Source organism: Carcharodon carcharias, chromosome 8 (genome assembly GCF_017639515.1).
Source record: "Carcharodon carcharias isolate sCarCar2 chromosome 8, sCarCar2.pri, whole genome shotgun sequence".
NCBI lineage: Eukaryota > Metazoa > Chordata > Chondrichthyes > Lamniformes > Lamnidae > Carcharodon > Carcharodon carcharias.
In genome coordinates this window covers 150,767,686-150,782,559 of record NC_054474.1, presented here as the reverse complement: position 1 = coordinate 150,782,559, position 14,874 = coordinate 150,767,686, and the positions used below count along the sequence as shown (strand labels likewise).

At 43.6% G+C, this 14,874-nt stretch overlaps 1 protein-coding gene across 2 annotated transcripts in view; it reads left to right on the top strand.

The window, feature by feature from the left end:
* The window catches only part of abl1 (c-abl oncogene 1, non-receptor tyrosine kinase), a 171,886-nt gene that overhangs the window by 136,965 nt on the left and 20,047 nt on the right, over nt 1-14,874 (top strand). For both annotated transcript variants that reach the window (XM_041194242.1, XM_041194243.1), the window contains exon 4: nt 10,910-11,182. In XM_041194242.1, the coding sequence (XP_041050176.1) occupies nt 10,910-11,182 (273 nt within the window). The remainder of the gene's footprint in view (nt 1-10,909; nt 11,183-14,874) is intronic.

Genomic DNA, 14,874 nt, shown 5'->3' with positions numbered 1-14,874 from the left:
AGAAACTGGAAGGAGTGAGTGTCTATGGTGAAAAGGAAACTGGGCATGTGGGAGCGACGCTCCCTCTCCATTGCGGGTAAGAACCTGGTTATCAGGTGTGAGGCACTCTCACTGTTGCTGTACGTGGCGCAGGTCTGGCCCATTCCACACTCCTGTGTGGTGGCGATCACCCGAGCCATCTTCCGCTTTATCTGGAGGTCGAAAATGGATCGTGTCCGCAGGGACACGATGTACAAGCCTGTAGATAAAGAGGGAAAAAACGTGCCCAACATCGCCCTCATACTGATGGCCACCTTTGTGTGCGGCTGCATCAAGCGGTGTGTAGACCCTCAGTATGCAAACACCAAGTGTCACTACATGCTGAGATTCTACCTGTCCCCGGTGTTGCGAAGGATGGGTCTGGCCACGATGCCGCGGACGCTCCAAGTAGTTGGACCGTGCTGTACCACCTGTCCCTCGTGGGAAAATTTATGCAGAGAAACACCTTCGACCACAAGTCCGTCAGGCAGTGGTCGGCACGTAATGTCTTAAAGGCCCTGAGGGAAAAGGAGAGGGTGGATCCTGTGGGGTGGTTCCCTGAGCAGACTGACAAAGTAATTTGGCAGAATGCCTCATCACCAGAACTTTCCAACAAACACCAAGATGTAGCTTGGCTGGTGGTGAGAAAGGCCCTCCCTGTAAGATCCTTCCTACACGCCAGGAGTCTCACCCCCTCTGCACGTTGCCCTCGAGGTGGCTGTGGTGGGGAAGAGACCGTTGTTCACCTCCTTGTAGATTGTGCCTTTGTGAAGGAGGTCTGGAGAGAGATGCAGTGGTTTCTGTCGAGGTTCATCCCGAGCAGTTCTGTGACAGAGGACTCTGTGCTCTACGGGCTGTTCCCAGGGACACACACCGAGACAAACATCAGCTGCAGCTGGAGGATCATCAACTCGGTGAAAGACGCTCTTTGGTCTGCCCGAAACTTGTTGGTTTTCCAGCGCAAAGAGTTGTCCCCGACCGAGTGTTGCAGACTGGCACATTCCAAGGTCCAGGACTACGTGCTGAGGGACACAGTTAAGCTTGGGGCGGCCGCCGCAAAGGCGCAATGGGGAAGGGTCACTGCCTAAGACCTTTCTGCCACAGTGCACTGGGGGGCTGGGAGCTGTAAAGAGCCCCTCAGGCTGTACAGATTAAAATGTATGTCTGCCAATGACTGAAATATTCATTGTTTGTTCTGATACACCTTGTGTTTCATGTTGTAAAAGTTGAACCTGTTTGTACTTTTGTAATGGTGATTTGAAATGGTTCGAAATGTTTTTGAAGATTTATGAATAAAGTATATTTTTGCAAAAAAAAAAGGGATAAAATGAGTTACATAGAACATGAGTTTTAAAAGAATGTATGGCTAGAGGTAGTGATTGCCAACTTGGCAAAGCCAGCAATGGCTTGTTTATCAACTAAGCCAACGTTTACCTGGGCATTTACAAAAGGCTCTCAGATGAGATGATCCAGTTTCAAAATGCAACACAGCCAGGAGCTCCTTCAACAGAACTCTAAAATCTAACTTTCAAATTCTAAATGTTCTCCTGAACTCTGCAATCTGTATTACTGGCTCTTAAAAGAATGTACTACACTATTTCAACAGCATCATGGTTATTGTGACAGTTGCTGTAGTTTCACTTCCCAAAGCTACACACATACTGACTGCTATGAGTAATTCATCATGAGTCAGAGCCCTCAACATTGCAACATTGGCTACACTTCAAAAGTCCTCCATCGTCTGTAAAGTACTTTAGGATGTACTGAGATTGTGAAAGACACTATATAAATGCAAGTTCTTTTGCTTGTTTTTATTTCAACTTCTTCAGTTATTTCCCCCTATCTCCTGTCCTCATATGCAGTTAGTTTAAACTATTTGCTCACCTTTTTGCAATTACTGTCTGAATTTCTTTTCATTTTTGAAATTTGGCTAGGTATAAGCTGAAAATATAACTTGACTGGTTATTGGAGTATGTCAGCTGTGTGTCTGCAAGTTGGTTTAAGATGGGCATCAGCTCAAAGATCACAGCGCAACTGCTGAGTGAGGTCTCAGCCTGGAATGCAACCTGAGGCTTTCTCACATAACCCCAATGCAGTGTTGAAGTAGACTTGGCTCAGCTGTTCAACAAAGTTGCTCACCGGGACCTCGAGCAGCTCTGCTTACAGTTCCATTTTGTGAATAAAACAAAGAAAATTAAAGTTAGAGAGTTACAGCACTTTTTAAGGGAGAGGCTTAGAAGAGAGGCAGAACAGTTGCTACAAGTACCTCATAGCAGTAAAAAATGGGAAATTGCACTGATCAGTCTTGAATACTAATCAATGGGTTACTGGCCAAGTTGATCTTAGTAATCAGAATCTGCTGTATCCGTACTCGTTTGTTTTAATTCACATTCGAGTTCACCCCTTGGGCATTTTTTTTATTTGCAGCAAAGCTTCAGTAATTTTCTCTTTAAGTAAAAAATACTGGTTGATCTGATAGAAATAGTCCATCTTGCCCTAGGTGTCTGTGATTTTAAACAGCAGCTGTTCTAGAGGGTACAGTAGACTAGTGACTATGCTACTGGACTGGTAATCCAGAGGTCTGCGCTAATGATCCAGAGTCATGAGCTCAAAGTCCAACTTATTTAGTGCTCAGTTCTGCTGTATTGCTGGGGAAAGGAAGAGACCACAAAAACTGCCCAGCTTCCATCTCTGTAGCAAAAGTCGCTTGTCCCCTTACCTCATTCCTTCTACTAAATCCCCTCCTGATTGATTACTTCAATGGTAATCAGAGCTGGAGTACACCATTTGGCCCCTGCGAGTCTGCTCTACCATTCAGTACAATCATGGCTGATCTTCACCCTCAGCTCCACTTTCCTGGCCGATCCCTATGTCCATGATTCCCCGAGACCCCAAAAATCTCTGTCTGTCAGCTGTAAATATATGTAACAGTGCAGAATACACAGCCCTCTGGGATAGACAGTTCCAAAGATTCACAATCCTGTGAGTGAAAAAATTTCTTCACATCTCAGTCCTAAGTGATCAACCCATACCTAACCTCCCATTCTCATCCTCCATAAACCTCACCTTACTCAAAATTCTGCTGCTGGTATCCTACACTAAGCTGATTTATATTTTTTCACGGTTCATTTAAGCTGTTTAAGATATCCTCCTTGTTTTCAAATCCCCCCGTGGTCTCGCCCCTGCCTATCTCTGTAATCTCCTCTAGTCCTACAACCCTCCAAGATGTGTGCTCCACTAATTCTGGGTCTGGCATGGAAGGCATGACTTCAGGTACCTGGGCCCTAAGTTCTGGAATTCCCAATAGATCTCTGTACCCTACTCTCCTCCGTAAAGACAATCCATAAAATCTTCTCTATGACCAACTGTCCTGACATCCTCTTTTGTGGCTTGGCTCCAAATCTTGTTTGATAATGCTGCTGTGAAGTGCCTTAAGATATTTTACTATGTTAAAGGTGCTATTATGAATGCAAGTTGTTGTCCATCACTAACCTGCATTGGCTTCTGGTCTTCAAATACCTGAATTTTAATATTCTTAGCCTTGTGAGTAATCGCTTTATAGCTTCACCTCTTCCTATCTGTAACCTTCTCTAGCAACACAATCCTGCCCTCTTCTCTGGGCAAGCTCTGTACTTCCACAGCCTTGGCATTAACTGCCTCTGTCCCAACCTCAGTCCATTTCCTTCTAAATCCCTGGTCATGCCTTTATCTCTCAGCCCAAAGTCTTCTGCAACCACACCCACAACTGTACCTTCAGTTGTGAAATTGCTAGAATCTATTCAGCATAGTTTTATGAAAGGGAAATTGCGTTTGACATCTTTATTAGAGTTTTTTTGAGGATACAACCAGTAAGGTAGATAAAGGTGAACCAGTAGATGTGATATACCTGGATTTCCAAAGACATTTGATTAGGCACTACACAAAAGGTTGAGGGCTCATGTAGTTGGAGGTAATATATTAGCACGAATAGAGGATTGGTTAATGGGCAGGGAGCAATGCTCAAGCATATATGAGGTATTTTCAAGTTGGCAGGCTGTGACCAGTGCAGTGCCGTAAGAATCTGTGCTGGGCCCTCAGCTATTTACAATCTATATTGATGACTTAAACAAAGATACAGAGCTGGGTTGGAAATGTAAGTTGTGAGGAGGACATAGAGGCTGCAGAGATCTAGAGAGGCTAAGTGAATGGACAACAATATAGCAGTATAATGTGAGATTATTCACATTGGTTGTAAAAATAGAAAAGCAATTTATTTTTTAAAAGGTATGAATCTTGTAAATGATAATTTTCAGAGAGACTTGGGTGTGCTCATCCAAGGAACTCAAAGTTAGCATACAGGTACATCAAGCAATTAGGAAGGCAAATGGCATTTTGACCTTTATTGCAAGGGGATTGGAGTATAGAAATAAAGAAGTCTTGCTATAGTTGTACAGGGCTTTAGTGACACCACACCTGGAGTACTGTGTTCAGTTTTGGAAGAATATACTTGCATTTGGAGCTGTACAACAAAGATTTATTCGATTCATCCCTGGGATGAGAAGGTTGTCCTATGAGAGAGACTGAATAAATTGGGCTTATATTCTCTGGAGTTTAGAAGAATGAGTGGTGATCTTGTTAAAATATACAAGATTTTGAAGGGGCTTACGTGGTAGACACTGAGAAATTGTTTGCGCTAGCTGGAGAATCTAGAATATGGAGGCACAGTCTCAGAATAAAGGGTCAATCATATAGTACTGAGATAAGGAGAAATTTTTTTACTCAAAGGGTCATGAATCTTTGGAATTCTCTAACCTGGAGAGTATGGATGCTCCTTCATTGAGTATATTTAAGGCTGGGGTAGACAAATATTTGGTGTCTCAGGGAATCAAGGGATATGGGGAGCAGGCAGGAAAGTGGAGTTTAAGGCTGAAGATCAGCCATGATCGTATTGAGCAGGCTCGATGGGTTGCCTGCCCTACTCCTGCTCTTATCTCTTCTGTGTTGGCTGCATTCTATTTTCTGGAATTCCTTTTGCAAACCTCTTTGTTTTTCTATCTCCCTCTGCTCCTTTAAGACCCTCCTAAACAACCCACATCTTTGAGCTTTTCGTCAACCCTACATCACTTTCCTTTAGCTTGCGATGTGTTTATTCCACAAGCCTCAAAGTGGCTTGAACGTTTCTTCAGTTATAAAACTGCCTTTATAATTGTGGCCAATAAAAAGGCGAGGTAACGAGGTCGCACTCAAGTACCTTAAGTGCTCGGCCTCAAAAAACATTTAATGTAAAAACTTCTTCCAGTACAGAGCGCTGTTTGACCTGAACTCGACACTGGTTTGGAAGAAAAACAATTACACTGAGTCACGCAGTAAGTTTAGTATTTAAATAGTTGTGGTTCCAGGCAGGAGCATTTGACTGTCAGTATAGTTGATAGGACTCCTTCCTGCTGATTATGTTATTATCATTATAGGAGATTGCACTGTTTGCAGGAGGTGAGATTACATTTTACCAATGTTGTGTGGGCGAGAGTGAAAATTGTTTGTGGCTCATGGTTCACCCTGTCAGAATTTGGGTCTTTTCTTTTAGAAACTTTGCTCTTATTTCCAGTATTTCAACAGAATTCCAGTAAAATTTAACCTTGAGTGATTTGATGTTAGCTTGGCTCAGTTAGTCACACTTCCACCTGATTCAGTCTTGTAGTTTCAAGCCCCCTCTCTCCAGGACTTGAGCATGTATTCAAGGTTGATATTTTAGTGCCCAACTCAGGGAGTGCGCACTGTCAGAAGTGCCATTCGTTGGATGAGGCAACAAACTGAGGCCTCATCTCTCCCGTCTGCTGTTTCAGGTGGATGTTAGAAATACCGTGGCACTATTTGAAGCAAAGCGGCAAGTTCTTGTTAAAAACAAAAAACTGCGGATGCTGGAAATCCAAAACAAAAACGGAATTACCTGGAAAAACTCAGCAGGTCTGGCAGCATTGGCGGAGAAGAAAAGAGTTGACGTTTCGAGTCCTCATGACCCTTCAACTGAACTGAGTGAATCTAAGGAGAGGGGTGAAATATAAGTTGATTTAAGGTGGGGGGGGGAGAGAAGTGGGGGGGGTGGTGTGGTTGTAGAGACAAGCAAGCAGTGATAGGAGCAGATAATCAAAAGGTGTCACAGACAAAAGAACAAAAGAACACAGAGGTGTTGAAGGTGGTGATATTATCTAAACGAATGTGCTAATTAAGACTGGATGGTAGGGCACTCAAGGTACAGCTCTAGTGGGGGTGGGGTGGAAAGGCTAGCAGGGCATAAAAGATTTAAAAATAATGGAAATAGGTGGGAAAAGAAAAATCTATATAGATTATTGGAAAAAACAAAAGGAAGGGGGAAGAAACAGAAAGGGGGTGGGGATGGAGGAGGAAGTTCAAGATCTAAAGTTGTTGAATTCAATATTCAGTCCAGAAGGCTGTAAAGTGCCTAGTCGGAAGATGAGGTGCTGTTCCTCCAGTTTGCGTTGGGCTTCACCGGAACAATGCAGCAAGCCAAGGACAGACATGTGGGCAAGAGAGCAGGGTGGGGTGTTAAAATGGCAAGCGACAGGGAGGTTTGGTTCTTTCTTGCGGACAGACCGCAGGTTTTCTGCAAAGTGGTCACCCAGTTTACATTTGGTCTCTCCAATGTAGAGGAGATCACATTGGGAGCAACGAATGCAGTAGACTAAGTTGGGGGAAATGCAAGTGAAATGCTGCTTCACTTGAAAGGAGCGTTTGGACCCTTGGATGGTGAGGGGAGAGGAAGTGAAGGGGCAGGTGTTGCATCTTTTGCGTGGGCATGGGGTGGTGCCATAGGTGGGGGTTGAGGAGTAGGGGGTGATGGAGGAGTGGACCAGGGTGTCGCGGAGGGTACAATCCCTACAGAATGCCGCGCGTGCGCGGGGGGTGGGGGGGGGGGGGGGGGGGGGGGGGGGGAGGTGGTGGGGAGGTGGTGGTGGTGAAGGGAAGATGTGTTTGGTGGTGGCATCATGCTGGAAATGGCGGAGGATGATCCTTTGAATGCGGAGGCTACTGGGGTGATAAGTGAGGACAAGGAGAACCCTATTATGTTTCTGGGAGGGAGGAGAAGGCGTGAGGGCGGATGCGCGGGAGATGGGCCGGACATGGTTGAGGGCCCTGTCAACGACTGTGGGTGGAAAACCTCGGTTAAGGAAGAAGGAGGACATGTCAGAGGAACTGTTTTTGAAGGTAGCATCATCAGAACAGATGCAACGGAGGCGAAGGAACTGAGAGAATGGGATGGAGTCCTTACAGGAAGTGGGGTGTGAGGAGCTATAGTCGAGGTAGCTGTGGGAGTCGGTAGGCTTGTAATGGATATTGGTGGACAGTCTATCACCAGAGATTGAGACAGAGAGGTCAAGGAAGGGAAGGGAAGTGTCAGAGATGGACCATGTGAAAATGATGGAGAGGTGGAGATTGGAAGCAAAATTAATAAATTTTTCCAAGTCCCGACGAGAGCATGAAGCAGCACCGAAGTAATCATCGATGTACCAGAGAAAGAGTTGTGGAAGGGGTCCGGAGTAGGACTGGAACAAGGAATGTTCCACATACCCCATAAAGAGACAGGCATAGCTGGGGCACATGCGGGTACCCATAGCCACACCTTTTATTTGGAGTAAGTGAGAGGAGTTGAAGGAGAAATTGTTCAGTGTGAGAACAAGTTCATCCAGACGGAGGAGAGTAGTGGTGGATGGGGATTGTACCTTGAGTGCCCCACCATCCAGTCTTAATTAGCACATTCGTTTAGATAATATCACCACCTTCAATGCCTCTGTTTTTTTGTTCTTTTGTCTGTGACATCTTTTGATTATCTGCTCCTATCACTGCTTGCTTGTCCCTACAACCACACCATCCCCCCCCACTTTTCTCCCCCTAACCAACCCCCCCACCACCACCACCTTAAACCAGCTTATATTTCACCCCTCTCCTTAGATTCACTCAGTTTTGTTGAAGGGTCATGAGGACTCGAATCATCAACTCTTCTTCTCCGCCGATGCTGCCATACCCGGCAAGTTCTTATGCTGTCTTGGCCATTGTTTCTTCTAATTTGTCTCGGTGCAGTTTGTAATATCTTGCTTTATATAAAATAGCTGTCACATATGACTACATGCACTTCAAAGTAATTCATTGTATTCAAAACACTTGTCTGGAAGACTAGACGCTATATAAATGCCGCACTTGCTGAGTATTAACATCACAACTGCATTATGAAGATTACAGGGAAGCTTGTGTCTAACAATGGGCCGAATCTCCCAAGGAGTGGCAATCACTTTTGGATTGCCACTCTGCTCCTATTTACTTAACTTGCGCTAGAGCTCCACCTTTCTCGTCCAGTCTTCCAAACTGGGCATCCTGAGAAATGGAGTCCTTTCTTTATAGTGAGAAGGAATCCAAGCCACACCCCCTTTTTATGGCACCACCTACCGTATTCCAGTAAGTATAAAGATCCCAAAGGCACTTAGAAAGCTATGGAGATAAGATAAGTGGGTGAGGGTGTTGCGGGGGGGATTCACTCGGGAGGTGGGGGTGAGGGATTAGTTGGGGAGGTTAGGTAGAGGGTAGGAGGTTAGTCGCTGGGTTGTCCAGTGGAGAGCCGGGAGTGGTCACTGTACACTTACCCAGGAGGTAGAACTAACTTTTCCTGGGTAACACACAGCTAAGTGAGTCAGAACCAACTGAAGTCTCCAAGTTTCTAACTCTAACTCAGAGTTTCCTGGGTTCCAGACACAGGGTAATTGCCCAAAGGAAGTTGAAACTTTGTGGGCAATTCCCATGTATGAGTGCATGGAGACTTCCAAGGGGTCCCCAAGTGCATCTTCCAGGGTACCTGCAGGGTATGACCATCTGGAGGCCGGAAGATCTGGGCCATCACCTTTGGCCTATTTACCAGGTCTGATAGGATCTGCCACTTAAAAAATAACCAACTAGGGTTATACTGGTGTGACTGCTGGGTGAAGGAGTCGTGAGCTGTTGGGGCCAATGGCTGAAGAGCAGCATTATCTTCTGAGAGCTATTTTTTCTTGTACCACTCCGTATCAAAAACCCAATTAATTTACCAACTGTTCAACAGCTATGGTGAGACAAGTTATTTCCAGCTTTTATGAGCTGACAAACAAATCTCCATCATAAGTGCTATCAGTGTATTTATCCCTTTCTCTGTCTCCCTTTTGGAGGAAAAAAAAATCTGGGAATTATACAGAGCTTTTCATAACCTTGGGGCATCTCAAAAGCACATTATAGCCAATTAAATATTTAGAAGCATTGACATTGTTGTAATATAGAAAACACTGCAGCCAATTTGCACATAGCAAGCCCCCACAAGCAGCAGTGAAATAAATGACCTAAAATCCTGTTTTAGATAATTTAGGACACTACATCCTCTGTTTCATTTGACCACTTACAGCCACTGTTATTCCACCACTGCACTAGCTCCTCTATCAAATCAAAGGTGTCCCATCCTTGTCAATACCTCGAGCTTGTAAACACAATTATTTAAATTCTGTCACTACTGCACCAGTCATTTCTGAGGGTGAGACTAAAAACATTTATTCTTTCATGGGATGTGGGCATCACTGGCATGGTCAGCATTTGTTGCCCATCTATAATTGTCTTTGAACTGAGTGGCTTGCTAGGCCATTTCAGAGGGCAGTTAAGAATCAACCACATTACTGTGGGAGCCATATGTTGTGGGCCAGATCTGGTAAAGATGGTAGATTTCCTTCCCTAAAGGATATTAGGGAACCAGATGGGTTTTTTACGACAATTGATGATAGTTTCATGGTCAACATTACTAAGATTAGCTTTCAGTTCAAAATTGAGTTTAAATTCCACCAGCTGCTGTGGTGGGATTTGAACCCATGTCCCCAGAGCATTAGCCTGAACCTCTAGATTACTAACCAGTGATATTACCTCTATGCCATTGTCTGTCCCAAACTGGGTACCATAAATATAAGATAGTCACCCCTAAATCCAACAGGCAATTCAGGAGAAACTTCTTTACCCAGAGGATGGTCAGAATTTGGAACTTGTTACCAGATGGAGCAGTTGATATGATTAGCATAGATACATTTAAGGGGAAGCTAGAACAACACATGAAGGAAAAAGGAATAGAAAGATATGTTGATGGATTAGAAGCATTAAGGAGGGAGGAGACTCTTGTGGCAGCGTAACCGCCAGCATGGATCCGTTCAGTTGAATGACCTGTTTCTGTGATGTAAAAACTTTAATACTTCATTAAAGTTTATATAACAACCCTTGATAAATGAAGAGCCACATATATTTCTTCTTGAAAATTCTTTTGTGGCCAACTAAAGACTTTATCAACATGACTCTGATCTAAAGCTGTTGGTATAGACTCTGAAAGATGGTGCTGCGATCTTGAAAACTATCTATAATTGCTCTTTCTGATCTGAGGGTTTCACTGTTTTAATTCTTGGTGAAAACATCTACATATCATACATCCAGTATCCCAGTAGCTTGCTGGCAGCTTCCAGTACTGACGATCTGGCCATTTCTGTACTCTTCATGCACAGCACAGCTCTATTTGTGGGGAGGCCTGCAGTGTAGCAGCCTGTAATTATAAAGCACTCCTTACATTAAAGAACATCTCGGAGCACTCAAGGGGAGAGTAGAAATAAAGGAATTTTTCAGGGAAGCATCTCTGAAGTTATAGAATGCTCCTGAGGGCTTGGTGGAAGCTGGCAAAGTTGAGCGGTTTTAGAAGAGGGAAGGGCTGAAATGGACTTTTGGTGAATTGTGGGAGCTGGGGAATGTAGAGAAATATGGAGTCAGGTTAACTATGACCTTTTCCAAACTGAATCGAATTTCCCTGTGTTGTTTTGAATACTGGTAACGTTTGCTTGCATTGTTGTTGCAGCTGTACGTATCTTCAGAGAGCCGTTTCAACACCTTGGCAGAGCTTGTTCACCACCACTCGACAGTGGCCGATGGACTTATCACCACCCTACACTACCCAGCTCCCAAACGTAACAAACCCACGATTTACGGAGTCTCTCCTAATTACGATAAATGGGAGATTGAGCGAACAGACATTACAATGAAACACAAGCTGGGTGGAGGACAGTATGGTGAGGTGTACGAGGGAGTGTGGAAGAAATACAATCTCACTGTGGCAGTGAAGACACTGAAGGTATGGTAGATTTTCTTCACAGCTCTTGCACACAAAAGAGTAGAATCCCGAGTGGATGCTGGTTTGTTCCAACAAAATGTTGGGAAGTAAATGCAATTTACACATTTATAATTTACATGAATTATTGGACAATCAAAATATTTGGGTGTTGGCCATATATAGCTCACTATCATTTCTGAGTCAGAAGATCGTAGTTTCAAATTGCACTCAGAGATGTGGGCGCATAATCCAGGCTGGCACTCTGGTGTGTTACGATCCTTGGCCAGATCCAGGGATGTGGGAGAAGGTCTGGATAGAGACCAGTAATGTCTTGTTTAAAGTAGTTAGATTAAAGACACCTGCTTTTGGAATAAAGCCACAATATTCCATGGGATTTCAACAAACACAATAAATTTTACCAAATGGTTAGAAAAGTAAAACAATCTGCTAAATATATACATAGCTTATGCTCTAACATTCAGAATTAACTTGAGGTACATATGATTTAACAGACGAACTGAGTCAGACACACCACACTACAGAGTAAATGACAAATACAGCCAAGATGGAGTCCTTTGATTTCTCGAGAACCCACCTAGATGTTAGTCAACCAACCTCACTGAAACTTTGTCTTTCTCATGAGGGTTTCCAATCTCCACCTTTGAAGATCCTGTCTTGGAATTCTCTCCAAAAGTCACTACTGCCCCCAAAGGGGTACACCTTCCTTTGTCCCAACGGCCCACAGTACTGAGATAGTCTGGTAATTTGAGCTCTTTCTTTAATTTAACTGAACTGTGTCGCTGTCTAGTCTTTGATACTTCTTGGCCGGCTCTCCTTAAGCTGATTGCCTGACCAAATAAAATTGACTGACCCATAAACTGCTCTTCACTGACTCTTGGACTGATCTGAGTGGCTGATCAACACACTCCCATGGGGTCCCACCCTTGTTACTAGGCAGGAACTAATGTAACAGCATTGGAAAATCCTGTCAGTCAAATGTTGCAATGTCCATAGACTGCAAACTTACACAGCACACACAGACAAAATGAATTGGATTCTTAACAGGTTCAGTATCAAAGGGGGTGCTGCACAGTCAGAGCTGCATTCTTTCAGATGAACCATTAAACCTACATTAAATAAAAAGTCTTGTGGTTCTGTTGCACATCCTCAGGACATTCTGAAGCTTTGTTAGTGTAGTTGTTGTTGTAATGTAGGAAATGCAGCAGCCAAATTGTACACAGCAAACTCCCACAAACAGCAGTGAAAATTACCATCTGTTTTTGATGGTGGTGTTTGAGGGAAAAATATTCATCAGGAAACTCCTCTGCCCTTCTTCAGAATAGTGTTGTGGGATCTTTGACATCCACCAGGGAGGGCAGGCAGCACTTCAGTTTAACATCTCAACCGAAAGACGACACCTCCAAGCTCCAACACTCCCACAGTACCACTCTGGGAGTGTCAGCCTCTGGAGTGGGCTTTTTCTGACTCAGCTGAGAGTGCTACCCACATAGTCATGGTTGACTACAGTCCGTATTACTTCACCGGCTGCATAACATTAGGACATCCTGAGGTTGTGAAAGGTGCTCAATAAAATGGAAGTCACTTTTCTTTTTATATATGTAGATATGAAGTGAATTATCTTGACTTTAATGTGCTATACAAAAAGTGTTGCATGTACATGAACAAGTTAAGAATTAATTATTAGCTATATCTAGTTTAATATAAATGTTTGAAGTTATTGATGAATTACTACGAAGAGATGGAAAGTTACTGGCTGAGTATTGTACATCCAACAAATGGTGACACTGAAACACAATGTGAATAAATACAGATAAGAAGGACGTTCTTGCCACAGAGGGAATGCAACAAAGGTTCACGAGACTGATTCCTGAGATGAGGGAATTCCCTTATGAGGACAGATTGAGTAGCATAATTCCCCAGAATTTAAAAGAATGTGAGGTGATCTAATTGAAACATATAGAATTATTGAGGAGGTTGACAGGGTAGGTGCTGGGTGGATGGTTGGTTCCCTTTTGCTGAGCAGTCTGGAACTAAGGTTTCATTCTCAGAGTAAGGCATCAGGCATCTAGAACTAAGGTGAGGCAAAGTTTTCATTTAAAAAGCTGTGAATCTTCAGAATTCTGTATCACAGAGGGCTGTGGATGTTCAGTTGTTGAGCATATTCAAGACAGAGGTTGACCGATTTTTGGATTGTAATGGAATTAAGGGATATGGGATAGTACGGGAAGATGAAGTTTAGATGGAAGATCAGCTATAATCTATTGAATAGTGGATCAGGCTTGAGGGGTTGGAAGGCTGCCACCACCACCACCACCATCGCCGCCGCCTCCTCTTTCCTGCATTCTTATTATGGAATAATTTCACTGCTAGAATGTGACTGTTCATTTATTACCATTTGTCATGAGCCATGGAGGAATGCAACAGAAAGTGCTGGAAATACTCAGCAGGTCTAGCGGCATCTCTGGAGAGAGAAACAGAGTTAACATTTCGAATTTAGACTTCTTTGGAACATGTAGGAATGCAGAACTGACTACTTCTGAGTCATTTTAAAGGTTGCTTTTGACCCGCTTAACAATATGAAAATGTCCCATTGCTTTGTCTAAATGGTCGCATTTCTGTGGCCCCCCCGATAATTAAGTAAAAGAGGTACACGGCAAAGATTTCCCACATCCTGGCAGCTCACCAAATTCATCTTCATTGTTTGCATGTATATTTCCAGGAGTGATAAGAGGGGACAGGAAGGGCATCTGTAAAAGGAAGAGGAGAAAGTGACTTGAAATAGCTCTTCAAGGAAACAATGGCTCATGGTGGTAAGGTCAAGGGGAGAAGAAAAAAGAGTAGGAAAATCAGACACAGGTCATGCTGAGTTCAGGTGGTTAGAGTTGCCAAGAATCAGGAATCAATCAGTGCAAGACTGAGGGCAGAAGGGAAGAGAGGTTGGTTTAATTGTAATAAATATTTTTATAAATGTAGACAGATTATTGGAGAATATTATGAAGGAAATTAAAAATAAGTTGTTTAATCAACAGTGGGGAAATTCCGGGCACGTTATGACCTCCACAGTCCCAGTGCATAGATGTTGAGCCAGAACACCTGAGTGTACAATGACAATATACATTGCGTGATAAAAAGGGATTACAAAAGCTGTAGTTTTTTTATACACATCTGTATTCAGATGATGTGAACACTTGCACTGGGAGATGCTGCATTGCTTTGGGAATTTTAGTTACTTCAGACTAGAGTTCCACTACCTGGAATAATTCAGATCTGTCAGCTCTCACAGGGTGGTGGTTGTTCTTATACAAAACATTGGAATTTCCTGCTGCCCCCTGAGGATTGCAATTTCCTGCCTGCACCACTGGTAAATCCTGGCTTTGTAGTGTTCTTCCCTTACGTCCAGGCTCAATTATTCCAGTGTTCTCCTGCTTGGCCTTTTGTCCTCCACCGCCCCCCATGAACTTGAGTTCATCTAAAACTCTGCCACCTGTCTCCTAACTCGTACTGAGTGCCATTCATTCATCAACCCCTATGCTCACTGACTTGCATGGCTCCCAGTCCAGCAATGCCCTAATTTAAAAAATTCCCATCCTAGTCTTCAAATCATTCCATAGTCTCATCCCTGCCATCCCTGTATCCTTCTCCAGCTGTACAACCCTTTGAGAACTTTGCATTCTTCCAACTCTGGCCTCTTG